Here is a 16,427-nt window from a genome sequence, read left to right as displayed (position 1 = left end):
AAGGATTGGAGCTGGCAGAGGGAGCAGTTAGGGCCCTGGGCATGCTAAGCAATCACTCCACCTCTGAGCTACATCCTGGACTCCAGAGCAGGAGTCTTACTGAGCTTTCCCCTCACGTCCCTATGGGTCGCAGCAATCTCCCTCACTGGACCTGAGTTTACAAAGACTCCTCAGGGCTCAGATGTGCCAACCGCATACTCAAGAGCTCAGTGAACATCTGCTGTACATTCTATTTTGCAGCCACAAAGACCCACACAGGTGCCAAACCCTAGCAGGCCACTCTCTGTTGTTCCTTAAACATTTTATTTGGACAAAATTTTAAATTTAGAAAGAAGTTGCAAAAAATAAAATTAGTATAGAGAGTTCTAAAATCTATGTGTGGCTTCTCACCCCAGCGCCTTAGCAGGGCATATTTGTCAAAATTTAAGAACCCATGCCAGGGCATGATGACTGAGTGGACTCCAGACTTCTTAGATTTCCCCCGTTTTCCCCCAGATGTCCCCTTTTCTCTTCCAGGATCCATGTGCTGAGTTGACATGTCCCTTGTTATCTGAAATCAGCCATCAGAGTTGATGACCAGATTGCAGAGTCTGGCCATTTCTCCATCTTTCCTTATTTATGACCTTGACACTTTGGAAGTGATGATGGTACTGTGTCTGGGTTTGTCTGACGGTTTCTCATCAGCAGACTGATGAGAAAATGTTGGGGGGACGAAGACCAAGGAAGTCACGTGTCCTCCTCATCATGTTAGAGGCACGCCATCCCCTCATGACCCGTCCCTGGGGCTCTCAATCTGGCTCTCCTGGTGGAGCCAGTGTCTTTTGGGTTGCTTTGCTTTTAAGAAATCCTTCTGTCTTCTGTGTTCCATCCAAAGTGAGTCACTGGGTTCAGCCCACCCTGGAGGTGGGGGCAGGCTCCATCTCCTAATGGGACAAGTATCAAAGAATTCCTGGCTTTATGTTCAAACCACAGCAGTAACTAATAAATTTGGGAGAAGATACTTTGAGGCTATGCAGATCTTTTTCCTGGTTTCACCCACTGGATTTCGCATCACCAGGGCCTCCTGCTGCAGCCCGCCCCTGTGGCATCCCAGAGGTGACTCTCTGTTCCCTCCAGCATCTGTAGGAGGCAGCTTTCCTTAGTGCACACTAACTCTCAGAGTTCTTTGGCTTCATCTCTTCCTGTTCTGAGTCCCAGAGACACTGCTATCAGCCCCATTCGTCTAGTTGAATCTCCTTGGTAGCTTTAAAACATATGCATGCCCAGGGCCTTATAGCTAGAGAATTTGATGTAATTTGTCTATGGTTAGGGCCAGGGGCTAGTAGTTTTGAAAAGATCCTCTGAGCAGTCTGTGCTCAGCCAGAGCTGGGGACCGTGGGCTAAGGCCAACTCTCTGTTTCTCTCTATGAAGTTGTCCTTTTACTCTCTGGCAAAAGCAGTCACTCCAACATCTGTGTTCCCAAAGGATTCGACTCCCCAAAATATTCCTTGATGCCTGCATTTGTCCCCAAAGAATTCAGGAACTTGGCCTGCTTCACCTGCCTCTTCCTTGCCCAGAGTCCAACACAGAGCCTGGCAAGAAGCAGGTTCTCAGTGAGTAGAGTGGTGGATTGAAGGCACCAGCAGGTCCCTACAGAAGCCAAGGTCCCCATGCTCTTGTTGGCTCCAGTCTTAGGAACCACAGGAACAGCCATGAGTGTCAGTCATGAGCACAGTTCTGTTGTTATAACCGTCCCCAGCTCTCTAGGAAAAAAAGGCTCCTGGCCAAGAAGTCACGCTCACGTGCAATGTGGGCATCTGCCTGTTCCCGCTGTTCTTCAGAAGGGCCGTGTTCATGCTGTATCTTTAAATTGCTGAGAAACCAAAGAGCTAGCGCTATCCTGTGTAGCCAGAAACTACCTTGAGCTGGTTTCCTTCTGCACTTTGGGCCTCCAAGGCCACCTGGATGACAAAGACCTTGCTTGTGAACACTGTTCCAGGAAATCCAAAAAGGAGGGAATACTTTAACCCATTGTTTGGAGCTTGAAGAAAAGAAGCTTTTAGTCAACCAAGGGGCCACGCTGGTCTATTTTATGTGGGGTCTTGCTAAAACTCTGGTCTACTGAGACTTTTGGAATAGGAGCTGGAAGCCCTGGGAGAGAGGCAGGAGCAGCTGGGAGGCCCGCTGTAGGGTGACGACCCTCCCAAGGCGTTTAGGATGAAGGCATAAGCTAATAGTGAGAGGGAAGGGTGCCAAGTTACAGAGGATGCTTCTGGAGTATCATGCTGTGGGTGGCAGATCTTGACTCCGTTTACACTACTGTCACTAATGCCTGGTGCTGTTGTGGATCTCCTCGATTTTTATTTTTTTTATTTTTACTTAATTGTTGATTTAATATGCCTTGCCTCTGATCATGACGCACTTGTGAACTTCCTGTTTTTAACCCAGCCTGTGTATGAGTACGTAACGAGAGCATTTGGCTAGCGTGATAAAATCACACTGGCTCAATTTGGGGTTTTCTCTTTGGACGTGGTCCCTTTGAATGACCCTGTGGTCCTGCCAGCCCATCCCTGGTTTGTCCTCTTCCCCTCACCCCCATGCACCGCCTCATCCTGAGGACCAGAGTCTTCTCGTGGGATCTGTTTGAACGAGACTGATATAGTCTTTCTCCAATAAACAAGTAAGTCCTGATGGGACCCTACAGGGAAACTGTGTCTTTGTGTTCTCCCTGTGTTTCTTGTCCCCTCCCTTCAGCCCAGGAAGAAGAGCACCTGTTGCTCCTAAGACCTCCTCTGGTCCCTTGCATCTGGGGCTCTGGTGCAGAACTTAGTGTCACTCACCTACTCCTGGGACCCTCATGACTAAACCAAGAGACTGTCTTTCAGGAGTAAAGAAGCTGGAGGTCACTCTGTGAGATAAACTAAAACCGAAAGGCTAAGCAATTGCTGAAGCCACTCAGCCAACGTGATCACTCATTTCTACATCCTAGGAGATGAGATGTTGAACAAAGAACCCTGCCCTCTTGGCCTTACAGTCTAGCACAAGGGTTAGCAAAGTTTTTAAATAAAGGTCCAGAGATTAAATATTTTAAACCATGTGGACCTTAGAGGCTCAGTCTCAACTACTTAATTCTGCCACGGTGGCGTGAAAGCAGCCGCAGACTGTACATAAAGTGAATGAGGTGGCTGTATTCCAATAAAACCTTATTTCCAAAAACAGGTGATGAACTGGATTTGGCTTGCAGACCATATTTTGCTAACCCCTGGACTAGGTAATTACATGGTTCAATAGAGTTGGTGAGTCAAAGGAGAGATATGCCACTTTGGGAACATAAAATAGGAGGACCTGGGAACCACAGGAGGTGTTCATGAAAAGTGTCATGTTAACTGTGGTATATATACACAATGGAACATTACTCAGCATTAAAAGAAAATAAAATCATGGCATTTGCAGGTCAATGGACGGAGTTGTGAATATAATGTTAAGTGAAGCAAGCCAATCCCCCAAAACCAAAGACTGAATGTTTTCTTTGCTATGAGGATGCTGACTCATAATGGCGATGGTGGGGGAACATGGGAGGAATGGAGGAACTTCAGATAGGGCAAAGGGGAGAAGAGGGAAAGGAGGGGGCAAAGGGGTAGGGATGATGGTGGAATGAGTTAGACATCATTACCCTAAGTACATGTGTGAAGACACGAATGGTGTGAAAATACTTTGTATACAGTCAGTGACTTGAAAAATTGTGCTCTATATGTCTAATATGAAATGAACTGCATTCTGCCATCATGTATAACAAGTTAGAATAAATAAATAATTTAATTTTAAAAAAAGGAAAAGTGTCATTTTAAGTGAAATCTAAGGATAAAGAGGGATGAATTACTTGAAGAGGAAGCCTGGGAAGGAAGGAAGAAGTGTTTCAAGATGACACACTAGCTGGTGCAAAGGCCCTGTGGCAAAAGAGATCATGGCTTTTTTCCAAGTACTGAAGTAAGGGTTGAAGGGCAAGAGGAAGGTCAGTTGAAGTCACCTCGTGCAGTGAGCTGGTTCAGAACGCAGGACAAAAATGCAGTCTTAATCCTGAGAGCTATGGGAAACCATTGTCCTTATGACTTCATTGAATTTTTGTGAATGAAGTGCTCATTCTAGTTTCTAGCAGGGGATTCCACTGTGACAAACCAGAGGAGAAGGGGGACACACTGTAGCACTTTATTATAGCTAGAGCCCATCCCTGGAACCCCAAGATGATTGTCAGACAGCTCAGCACCCTTTTTTCCTATGAACCCTTTATTTTGTGCTTTCTCTACTTGCTAGCAGATCTTCCCTTTCCTCCACTTCTGAATGAAGATTTTTACTGCACTATGCGTTGACGGCCACATCTCCACCCCATTCCATTTTTTCTTACCTTTCTTCTCTTTCCCTCCCCAGTCCCATCTCCGACTAACTTTGTAAAACTTGCAAGTTAAATTTTTCAAAGAATGTTTCTGACAAAGCAGTGGGAATTAGATTTGGTGAAGCCCTTCATAAAAAATTGAAGACATGCTATATTAACATACATTGATTTATTCATAGTGTTTCATTACAAGTAAGTGAGGATCCTGTAATACCAGGAAAGGTTAGGAGAGCAGGGGAGTGCGGTATATTATATTGACAGCTCCGTGGAAATTGAGTCGCTTTTGGATTGAATTTGGAGCGTAGGAACGGAGCTGGCTAGTAAATAAGGCATGAGTTTTACCTCCCAGCGTCTGTATGTCAATGGAGTTGCCACCAGCCCAGGCAGGGGGACAGGGACAGGAATTTTGAAGGAATGAGAAAGCCTGTCCTCTCCACTGGCATGCTGGGGTTGGTGACCACTAGCCCAGCTCTGAGCGTTTTTCTCTTCTGTGGCTGCAGAAACCAGAATCCAGACACACACTTGCCCCGTTTGCTCCCCACTTGACAGTCACCCTGTGCTTGCCTCTGTGCAGACTCTGGCCTCTCCATCAGGACTTTGCCCAGGCTGGTCCCTCTACCTGGAACCTAGGGGGGCTCTTTCCTCTGCCCTGACTGTATCATCCTGCAGGTGCTGGTTCCCATCTCTCCTGAGATGCCTTCCTGGGCGCTCTGGGCTTGGCACTGCTCAGAAGCAGACCGTCGGATGAGGATTCAAAGCTAAGCAGACTACTGAGAAGTTTTGGAAATAGCAGTGAGGACCTAGGGACCGGGGAAGAGAGAAATTCATAACCGGTGATCAGAGTGTGTTCAAGCCAGCTGCCTTGCAAGACGAATGGAGCTGAGGCCTTCCAGGAAAGTGGGGGGGGGGGGGGGCTGCAGGATTCCACAAGACAGGAGCCTGGGGAATTAACGGGGCAACCCCAGTCAGTCACTGGGAGCACCCAATCAGGAAGCCCTCACGCACAGAGGGCTGAAAGCTTGTAGCGCTTGCCTCTCAGAAGAGAGAGGGAGACCAGCGGGAACCTGGGACAGGCCCATTAGAGTAACCTGAGCAATGAGTGAGACCATCAGGTTCCACCTATGAAAGCCCAGTTCCCCAGCGCTCTGCACTTCTCCTGGGCTCACTCTGCTCCGGGCCAAGTCTGCTCTTGTGAGCACGTGGCATTAGTTTCTACTCCACCCCTGCTGCACACAGGACTTGGTGCCACTGCCAGAAACAGCCAATCGCTTATTTTTAAAGTTAAGTTGGTGTGTTCCCTTTCCTGCCTGGATCTGACCATTCTGTAAGTTTGGCATATTCGTGATGGGGGATAAAATGACATGACCTGTCTGTATAGCTAGCTGGCTTGCCTCTCTCTAGAATGGAAGCCACTCGAGGATGGGCTTCTGTCCATTTGGGGTCCACAGCAGCATACAGCGCAGAGCCAGAAGTACAAGCATATGCAGGAAATGTTGGATGTGGGTGAAGGAGCAAAGGAGCAGATAAGTGGATACATTCTTAACTAGTGAGCCGTATCTGCAGGCCAGGCAGTGTGGTGCAGAATATCAAGCATAGGCTTTGAGGTCAAGACAGGGGTTGAATCCAGTATCAGGATGGATGATGGAGTAAACCTGAGAATGCATGATCGACATCTGCATGGGATGCATGGTGACTCTCAGGACACGTGAAGAAGAGGCCAGACACAAAAGAGCACACACCGTTGGATTCTTAACAGTTCAAAACAGGCAAAACTAGTCCATGCTGTTAGAAGTGAGTCGTGTCTTGCTAGGGGGAGGCAGGAAGGATTGGAAGCAGGCCTGAGGGGAAAGGCTTGGGTCTGGGAACGTTCTATTTCTTGATTTTATCATTCTTTGGTTTGCAAAAATTCTGGAGCAGTAAAGTTCTCTGTATGTATATTATAGTTTAATAAAACACATTTAATAGAACAAACAAGGAAGAAAACAAACAAAAATCCTATGTATGCTGCTTACTGCAAAATTCAGACACATGGCTCTCAAAGTGGGACCCATGGTGGCCAGCGCCACATGCCCAACTTTCACTTACCTCCACAGCCAGGTAAGTACAGAAATTGAGAGTGAGCACTCCAGAAGCTTTTACATTGTGACACCCACCTGTGTGGTCAGTGGCCAGTGGACACAAGTCATCGCACAGTGTAGACAGGTTTTATTGCTGAACTTGCAGGATAAGCCATGTGGGGAGGGGACTTTGGATTACTATTGATCCAGAGTGGATTAGAAAACCCCAAACTGGGTCTTTGCCACTGATAGTTTGAAACGTGTCGATTTAATGCAAGTAATTTCCAGTGGAGGTTCAGTTTCTCCATTATTAAAATGAGAACAATACTTGTTCCCCCACATTTGGGGGAAGAGCAACCAGATAAGGCAGGAAGCACCAGGATGTAAAACATATCCCTGTGGAGGGCCGGCCCCAGGGTCTGCAATTTAACAAGCCTTCTTCATAATTCTTACTGGGTTACTGCATTTAGACATTGCTCTTACGCACCAGACTCAGAGAGCTACTTACTGTACTTCTGAAATGTGGCGAGTCTGTGTTGAAGTGTCCTTTCAGCATGAATTCCACACCTCCAGATCTCTCAATATAAATATGAATTTCATATGAACATTAGAATATAAACTGTCTCATTAAATGTCTTTATGCTGATCACAGGTTGTGATGTTGAAATTCTGAATATATTGGGTTCAACAAGATATAACTTCCCTTTCTTCTTTTTAATGCTATGACTCGAACACATAAAATGACGTGTGTGGCCACGTTCTCTTTCTATTGGTTGTGGCTGCTCCAGCAGGGGGGCTATTCAGGGGCTGGGTTAATCTGCAAAGTGGCCAGCAGCAGGTGGCTCTGCAGGACTTTCTGACCGTAGCTCATCTGCTGTCATCTGACCACCTCTGATGTTCCCACCAAATGAACCCCTTCCTGCTCTCTGAGTGGCTGTTGGTTTCTTTGCCATGCAGATCAACTACAAGGCTGTAGGCTCACTGGACCCCAGTGCCGACCTCTCCAGCCAGAGGGGGAAAGTGTTTAAGCTCCGGAATGAAACTCACCACCTCTTTGTGGGTCTATACCCAGGGACCACCTACTCCTTCACCATCAAGGCCAGCACCGCCAAGGGTTTTGGACCCCCGGTCACCACTCGGATTGCCACCAAAATTTCAGGTATCTCTTTTAGAAATCAAAAAGGAAGAAAAATTGCCCCTTACCCCTCCCCCATTCCTAATTTTCCCGAGAGTAAAAAGAGACAGAGTCAACTGTCACTGCACGGTAGGGTATGTCAACAGCTAGGAGAAGGCAGTCCCTAGTGGGTTACCATTGCAGCCTTACAAAGGAACCTAATCAATGAACTTCCTCAAGTGTGAAAAAATACATTAAATCAGTTGTCAGTTCACCAGATGACTTTCCCAGGGTCACATTAAATCGTGTGAATATGGTTGATGTCGAGAGAGGGGGAAAGGACACCCTTCAAAGCTGGTTTGTAACTTTATTCTCAGAAATATTCTTTTTGCCAGTGAAAGACACAGTATGATTGCTCATGAGGCCTCTGATGAAGGAATAAATGAATGAATGACCATGACCAAGCTACAGTGACCCCAGTATCCCAGCTGCCATGTCCGTCCGGGCTGCCTTCACCACTGGAGAGCATCCCCTTGGAATGCTTTTCCTAAAACCACTTTCACCTTTCACAATCTCTCCTCCATTCTGGTGTAGAAGCACACACACATTTTGTGTGTGGTTTCCAAACACCACGATGTTTTGTAGCTTAGCATTTTCTACTTATTCGGATCCCATAAGCATTCCCCCTGTTGCCGAATTGCTCTCTTTAATGTTCCGTCAAGTGGATGGACGTAATTTAATTAAACATTCCCCTGTGGTTGGATATATTTGGTGCCTCCATGTTTTTGTAAAATAACGCTTCAATAAACATGTTACAAAATAAAGTGTAATTCGTTGGTTCGGATTATAACTTTAGGATTAAATTCAGAAATTGAAAAACTGAATTAAAAGGGATGTGGGTTTTAATAGCTCTTAATATAAATGGCTAAATTACCTTTTCAAAGGATTAGGTTTAGTCACACTCCTCTAGGGGTGGAGAGGGTCTCAGGAAAAAAAGAAAAAGTAGGGGGGGGGACTAATTCATCATTACTTTCATTTGCATTTAAATGCGTTTAACATGGTTGACTTTGCTTTCGCATCTTTATTAACTATGTATATTTCTTGCATGTGTCTGTATTCCGTGAGGAGCTCTGTGATTCTTTAGGGTGACTGGTCACATCAATGCCACCCTTCTCCAGGCTGCTGCTCCTTGAAGGAGCCTCCAGGCAGCAGGTTGGAAGTCAGGGCTTCCTCTGACGCATGTGACTCCCTCTAGTCATCTGGAGGGTCTGTAAGGGTGGCATCAAGGGGAGGTAGTGGGTGCGGTTAGGGAACTGTGCTGGGCTCACCCCCACCTCTGTCCCCTCCGCAGCTCCATCGATGCCTGAGTACGACACGGATACCCCGCTGAATGAGACGGACACAACCATCACGGTGATGCTGAAGCCCGCTCAGTCCCGGGGAGCCCCGGTCAGGTGAGGAGGTGCTTCCCTTTGGAGTTTGCAGCTTTCCTTCCCAGTGCCATACACAACTCGGGTTGAGTCATGTGACTGGCCATGTGCACGGGCAACACAGGCCAGGAGCAAGACTTCCCAAAGAGAAGACGGTCGGCAGTCCGAGACCAACCCAGAGGGGGCTTCAGAGCCAGGATCATCTCCTCCCACAGTGGAGTGTTCAGAGGGAACATGCTGATAGGAACCTGAAGATGGTCAGGGAGAGAACTTTCTGGAGCATGATTATGGTCAATTTAGTAGAATTGGGGACCTGGATGCGGTCCCCTGGCAAGAGCACAACACTCACTCTCAGGAAGAGAGAGACAGACTTGCTGAATTCTCAAGATAAGCTGCTCAGAGATCAGGAACAGACCCCAGTCTAGGGCATGGAGTGCTAGAGCCCCACAGGGACCGTGCCCCACAGGCTACGCTCCTGATGTTAACAAGAGGGCAGGAGCGTGTGGATGCCCCCACAGCCCAAGCATCTCTGAAGTTAAGCTGACCAGTGTCCTTCCATGCTGCAAGGAGGGTGGGCATCTCTTTTTAGCAAGTTACACTTTGAAAAAGGGCGGTGATCTTGTCCTCTGGTTTTGCTCAGAACTCCAGGTAATAGGGCTAGTCCATTGAAACAAAGCTGTGCCCTGGATAGAACAGCTTTCAGATTGGTGCAATGCAGTTCCACGAACAAACACTGAGCGCCTCGTGTAGTTAGAATGGAGAGTGACACGGGGACACCAGTGATTCATTCAACACACATTTTTTATTAAGTACCACTCTGTCTCAGGCATTATTTAAGTACTTGGAACACAGTAGTGAACTAGCCATGAATAAATAAGTTGGGTTCTAAAGGCAACCAAATCAACGTGGAAGGCAGAAATATGAAAACATAATTACAATAAGGACATCCTTATGGAGATAAGCACAGCTCATTATGGGCTCTCACAGGACAGAATTCTCAGGGAGGTGACACCAGGTCACCTCTTCAATGTAAGATTTTACTCAAGTTGCAAGTGTCCACATGGGCAGAGGCACTGGGGAGAGAGGCAGCTTGCTGGAATGGGGAGCAGCCATGCCTGCTTGGATTTGCATTAACATAAAGGTCAAGGCTGGAGGGCAGGGTGAGAGTGGGGAGTGTTTGAGAGGCTGGAGCTTATATGAGGGCCATGGGAGCCACTGGAGAATTGCATGCAGCAGTATCATTCTTAGTGTCCCTGGAGGGTAAGAGACCTGTCTGGAAGGAGGCTCTTGAGAAGGTCCTAGTCTTCATTTTCCAGTGTACATCCAGCTCAACCCAGATATTATAGGCAGTGAAGCGGATGGAATCAACTGCCAAATTTTGGAAGTTCCTGCCTACTCTAAAGACTTTGGACAATGCTCCTTCCCACTAACAAGAATTTCAGTCCCTGTAACCGTCACGGGTCATGTTTGTGGGCTTCCTACTGTAGCATTTTGGTTGGAGGTTCCACACATTGGTTGTTCTAGGGCTGTCCTACCTGTGATGAGCCAAAACAGAGGTGGCTCTAAGTCAAGTCACATTATGAACCCCCTGTTTTTCTTCCAGTCACTCTGCTTTGGCATGGCCATTCAATTTTCTCTGTATGCTGTGAGATATTATCTTCATTTTCAGATGAAGAAACTGAGATACCCAAAGGCAGACAGTCAGCAAGTAGGAAAACTGAGTTTGAATGTGGGATGTGTGGGTGTCAAATCATGGGTCCTGTTTTGGCCAGCAATGCCTTACTCCCTTTAAGAATTCTCTCTTCTTCTACACAGCAGGATCAGTCACTATTTCAAAACCTTAGAAAGCTTTCCAGATGGCAAGAGTACAGCCCAGAGAAGGGCAGCAGCTTTCTCAAGGTTGCACATCAAGTTAGCAACTGGCACACAGCAAAGCTCAGATCTGACCCCAAGTCTATGACCTTTTGTAGAAGATCCAGCTCTCTGAGCCTATAAATCTATAGCAAAGGGACCTGATCCCTGGCACCTCAGTGTACAGACTCCTGTTGGGGGTGGACTTAGTCTCATTCCCCCCAGTCTTCTGGCTGTGTGTGGGCCAGGGAAAGAATGTGAGTTTGGTGGAACCTGGATTTCAATCTTGCTCAATCACTGCTGTGTGAACATTAGACAAAATATTCTCTCCTCCCCTCCACCAACTCTTTTTCCCTCTCTCTCAGACTCAATTCTCCTTATCTGTAAAGCGTGGACACTGTTTCACAAAGACTGAATAAAACAGGGAAATACTTAGATCCAGGCATATAGGCATGCCTGACCCTACACACCAAGAACTTTCCCACTCCCGCACCTCCCCCTAGCAAAGGGACCCTCTGAGGAGGCCAAGCCAAATGCGTGGGAAAACATTTCCAGATCCCACAAACAGAAACCCTTACCCTTAGTTTGCACATATCTTTAACAAGGTCAGGTGCCCTTAGACTGCAGTGAATGATGAGAGAGAAGGAGGTGGAAGCGCCCTAGCAGCAGTGAGAAGTGAGATTGGCAGGAAGCAAAGGACATTAGGGCCACTCACATATCAACACGCTGCAGCCCCTCACAGCCGTGGGGCTCATTCCTTGTCCTGGTCTAACAAAAATATGTGAGATTTTAGCTTAAAAGGGCCTACTAACTTCTGCTTAGTGAGTAAGCACTTGCTGTGTGCCTGTGGCCATACATAATAACTTCATCTGTATCTTCACGTTTCAGTAGCGGTCTCCTGGTTTGCAAATATGAAAATTGAGATAAAAGGAAGCTACATGAGTTGGCGCAGGCCACGAGACAACCAGTGGCACAGGCAAAATTTCAGCCCAGTTCTGACCCTAACCCTGTGCTCACTTCACTGTACCATACCACCTCCCTCTGAGAAAGGTATGCATGACGTATTCTGGTGACATTTCCATCCAAAAAAATAAAATTAAAATTAAAGAAATGTCACTGCTCAAAGGGGAAGTGGTTGGTGTCTGGAAATGTCTGGCTGCTTTTCTTTCCAGGGCTCTGGATCACCGAGGGTGGGAGCTCTCTGTTATTTTCAGACCATTGCTTGGGCTTCAGCCAACAAGGGGAAGAGACTAACTAATGCCACCCAGTAAGACTTTCAGGACAACTGCAATGACAGGGTGAAAATATCACAGTAGGTTTCAGTTACTTTAAACTATTTTTACCTTGTACCCCAGGCCCTCAGATGGGCATGTGGGGGGAAGATGGACATTAAGTTGTTCAACACCCACTTACAGAGCACTTGCTAGTCACCAGGAAGTGAGCTGAGCAAGAGGCAATGGGGATATAGCAAGAGGCCAGACAGACGCATCCCTGCCTTCTTAGGCTCATTAATCTATAAGCCTGCTGTGAATTGGCGGGGAGAGGGGGAATAGGCAAATAAGCAAACAAAATAACAAAGTCAGCAGTACATAAGGCACTATGGAGCCAGTAGAACAGGGGTCATTTTGATGGAGTGGGGCCAGCGGGCAGATGGAGAGACGAGCACCACCCTAGAAGGTGGACATCGCAGAGTCCTGCAATGGGAAGGTGGGAGCAGGTGAGAAGAGCAAGAGGGACTGAGATCCCTGGACTCCCAGGAGCTCACAAGAGTCACTGGGTCAAGGAGGCCTGGAATCCTGTTTTACAAGTGATGGGAGAAAGTAGCTCTGATATTCTGTAGCTCAGTAGGATGCATAGAGTACACAACAACTTTCTATATGTCGTGAAATGGCGAGAAGAGAAGGATTTGAAGGTTCCCAACATATAGAAATGATCAACTTTTGAGGAGATGGAAACGCCAACGCCCTGATGTAATCAAGATTCATTATTTACAGTGTACTTATGTGCATAAGTGCAAATATTATATATCATTTTTTTAAGAATAGTGTTTTATTAAAAAAAAAAAAAGAACTTAAGAGTTGATAGTTTCTTTAAATTAACTCACTTGCCTGGTGAATAAGCTGGTAGAGAAATACCATCTCCATTTCAGAGGAGGAAACTGAAGCCTAAGAGGTTTAATTGACTGGTCCAAGGTCACAGGGTGCATTGCACATTGAGTGTTTAGACATAGACCAAGTTTCCTAGCTCCGAGTTCATTGATCCTCCAGAAGTTCTAAGTTCTTCAGGCCTGATGTGCCAAGGGATGACCTGATAGTCATTTGGTAGGGATGCTGTCAGGTGATGTCACCTGGGGGTCCTCCAACTCTGGATTCTGTGAGCCCAACCTGTACCTTGTGAACTCTGGAGTCTCAGTCTGCCTGGAGCTACGTGCCCTTAGGCATCCCTGAAGCTGAACCTTGGCTTCTACCCCCAGGTAAGTCCTTCTTCCTCCTGCCCCAGATGCTCACAGCCCAACTGACCCCAACTCCACCTCAGCTCTGCTGCTTGCTGCTCCTTGTTTGGAAGCCTCGTGGGTGGGGCTCAGGTAGAGCTGAACAGGCAGGAGGTCTGGAGCGAGAGCAGCCCAGGAGCTGCAGTGTGGGCTCCTGCAGCCGCATCCCTCCAGCCATTCACCTCCATGGCTTGGCCTATTTTTTTTTAATACTCTACAATGGAGATTTATTGCTTTTGCATTGCTTTCCCCAGGCTTTCAAAGATTTATTGGTTTTTAAGTGACAGAATCCCAGAATTGCTTAAAAGATCAATCAAATAGTGACTAGAATCTAATATTCAGCTCTGACTTGAACACGCTCAACCTTCTTCCCCCACGCCCCACCTGTCATGCTGATGTATCTGTGGTAACCTTCATAAGAAAGTGACTCGGCCCTGAATTAATCACCCATAATGCAGGCCCTAGAGGAGGAACTGGGGGCAGAGCCTAGATCCCCAGGCTTCTGTGGAGGAGTGCTTTACGCCCCATGTCTCCTCTCCCATCCAATCAGCCACCTGGACTGTCCACTCAGTCTCGGAATCTGCCCTGGGCTGAACTCCTTCTTTCCCCCATGGCCACTCTCCCACCTCTGTGCAACCCACCCAGGTGCCCTCGCTGATTTGCCTCCTCAGTCCTCCCCCCACTGAGCTGCTGGAGTGGTCCTTTGGAAGCACAAATTGGATCAAGTTAACTTCCCTGCTTAAAATTCTTAAATGGGTCACTGGTTTTCTATTGCATTAAGTTCAAGCTTCTTAGCATGGAATTCAAGGCGTATCGGTGTCGGGCTTTAACCTTATTTCTGGATTCATTTAAATTCACTCTGCCCCTTCATCAGGTTCTACTCAACGGTGACCTGTGTAATTCCTTCATGGTTCCTTCCTGAGCTTCTAAGGGGGTTCCACATTCATTAGTATGTTTTCTTTAGTTTTTGTTTGTTTATTTGTTTGTTTTGACATGCCTTTCCCTAGGCTATGAATGCCAAGAAATCTGGGGGCTGGGCACCATGAGATTCCTTTTATTTTGGAATATCTAGACTTTAGCAAGTGCTGAAAACAAACTAAAATCTGGTTTCTGGAGTAGGTAACTAGTTAATTCAGCAAATCCATTTTGCCAGCCAGGTAGACACCAGCTGCTAGAACTACAGAGATGCACTTGAAAGACCTTGTCTTCAGCTACATCCCACTCTATAATTGAGCACTAGCTGATAGAAATTTCTAAAATAATAAAAATGCCCTTTATTTATGTGTTGTCTGGTATGATTGTCATTGACTGACCACACACCTAGCTATCAAGCACTCGATACACAGCTAGTCCAGTTGAGGAACCGATTTTTATTTTAATTTAATTACTTTAATTTTCAAAGAGCTATTGGTGGCTAGTGACAACCATTTCATTTTTAAGAATTATTATTTCTATTAACATGTATTAATTGTCCATATCATTAGGATTCAGTGTGATACTTGAACATATGCATATAGTATATGCTGATCAAATCCTCAGTCCAGTCTTGTCTCCTGCAAACACACCCTTCCCAACCTTTGGTTATCATTATTTCATATTCAAGCTGACTTTTTTCAGCTTTCATGTATGAGAGAGAACATGCAGTACTTGTCTTTCTGTACCTGGATTATTTCTCTTAATATAATGTCCTCTATGGGCTGGGGATGTGGCTCAAGCGGTAGCGCGCTTGCCTGGCATGCGTGTGGCCCGGGTTCGATCCTCAGCACCACATATAAACAAAGATGTTGTGTCTGCCAATAACTAAAAAATAAATATTAAAAAAATTCTCTCTCTCTCTCTCTCTCTCTCTCTCTCTCTCTCTCTCTCTTTCCCTCTTTAAAAAAATAATGTCCTCTAGTTCCAGTCATAGGATTTTATTATTCTTATGTGATGAAATGATTAATTCTCTGTTCTATATAAATGCTACTTTTTCTATAACCACTCATCTGTTGATGGGCACCTGGCATGATTCCGTATCTCAGCTAGTGCGAATAGTGCCACAATAAACATGGATGTGCAGATATCTCTTTGGCATGCTGATTTCATTTCCTTTGAATATATAACCAGAAGTGGGGCAACTGGATCATATGGTAGATCTACTTTTAGTTTTCAAGTAACCTCCACACTCTTTCCATAGTGACTATACTAATTTAAGTGCCCCCCCAACAGTGTCTGAGTTCCTTTTCTCTACCTTCTTGCTAGCACTTGTTATTTTTTATAAGAGCTATTCTAAATGTGTTAAGAAATTACCTCATTGTACTTTTGATTTGCATTTCCCTGAGGACTAATGATATTGAATATTTTTTACATTTTGTTGGCCATTTGTATTTTACCTTTGAAAAGGATAGTAACTACCGTTTTAAATGGTGCAGGTCTATAAGGGAAAACAAGTAGAAAAAAATTAAAATTGCTTCTGAGTCTACCTGTGCATTTGGTCAGAGGTCAGAGATTTCCATGGAGTTCAGTGCAGAGATACCTGTTAGGAGCCTAGTGGGCTGGGAAGCCAGGTGGGTGGGTTTGCTGGAGGCAGCGCACCTGAGCTGAGACCGACGGAATGTGGGGTGAGGGGAACTTAGTGAAGAAGGGAAGAGTGTGATCCAATAGGAGGAAGCAGCATGTGCACCAGGCAGAGAAGGTGCACAGTGTATTCAGGGAACCTCAGATAGCCCAGTGGACAGGGCCAGAGAGATGAGGAGAGAAGCCAGGAGCAGGCAGAGCCAGTTAAGAAGGTCTTCACTGTGGGTTTGGATTTTGTCCTGAAGAGTGTGTGTGGAACATTTGGCAGGTAGATGTCCAGGTTCATGCCCTTTGCTGGGTGATCAGGCTTCTGATCATGTCATTGTCTCTTCCAAGCTTGCCATTTATCACCTCCGAGTATGCCATCCATTGTCTCTCCAGCATCTGGTTCAAATACGCCACCTCCAGGGTGTCTCATCCTGATGGAAGAAGCATCAGCTCATTCCAGGCACTGCCCCGCCCCCCTGCCTTGACCACTTCCTCCCTCAGAGACTTTCATGTTCAGTGGCCACCATGCACTGTGACCTCCTTGGGGCCTGGGGCTGGGTCACAGAGGCA

General features: G+C 46.4%; 1 protein-coding gene across 2 annotated transcripts in view; it reads left to right on the top strand.

The window, feature by feature from the left end:
* Ptprt (protein tyrosine phosphatase receptor type T) overlaps positions 1 to 16,427 on the top strand; it is a 1,035,616-nt gene that overhangs the window by 760,978 nt on the left and 258,211 nt on the right. For both annotated transcript variants that reach the window (XM_076849097.1, XM_076849096.1), the window contains exons 10-11: positions 7,385 to 7,586; positions 8,893 to 8,995. In XM_076849097.1, coding sequence (XP_076705212.1) covers positions 7,385 to 7,586; positions 8,893 to 8,995 — 305 coding nt within the window. The remainder of the gene's footprint in view (positions 1 to 7,384; positions 7,587 to 8,892; positions 8,996 to 16,427) is intronic.

Source organism: Callospermophilus lateralis, chromosome 3 (assembly GCF_048772815.1).
Source record: "Callospermophilus lateralis isolate mCalLat2 chromosome 3, mCalLat2.hap1, whole genome shotgun sequence".
NCBI lineage: Eukaryota > Metazoa > Chordata > Mammalia > Rodentia > Sciuridae > Callospermophilus > Callospermophilus lateralis.
This window is presented reverse-complemented; position numbering and strand designations above follow the sequence as displayed.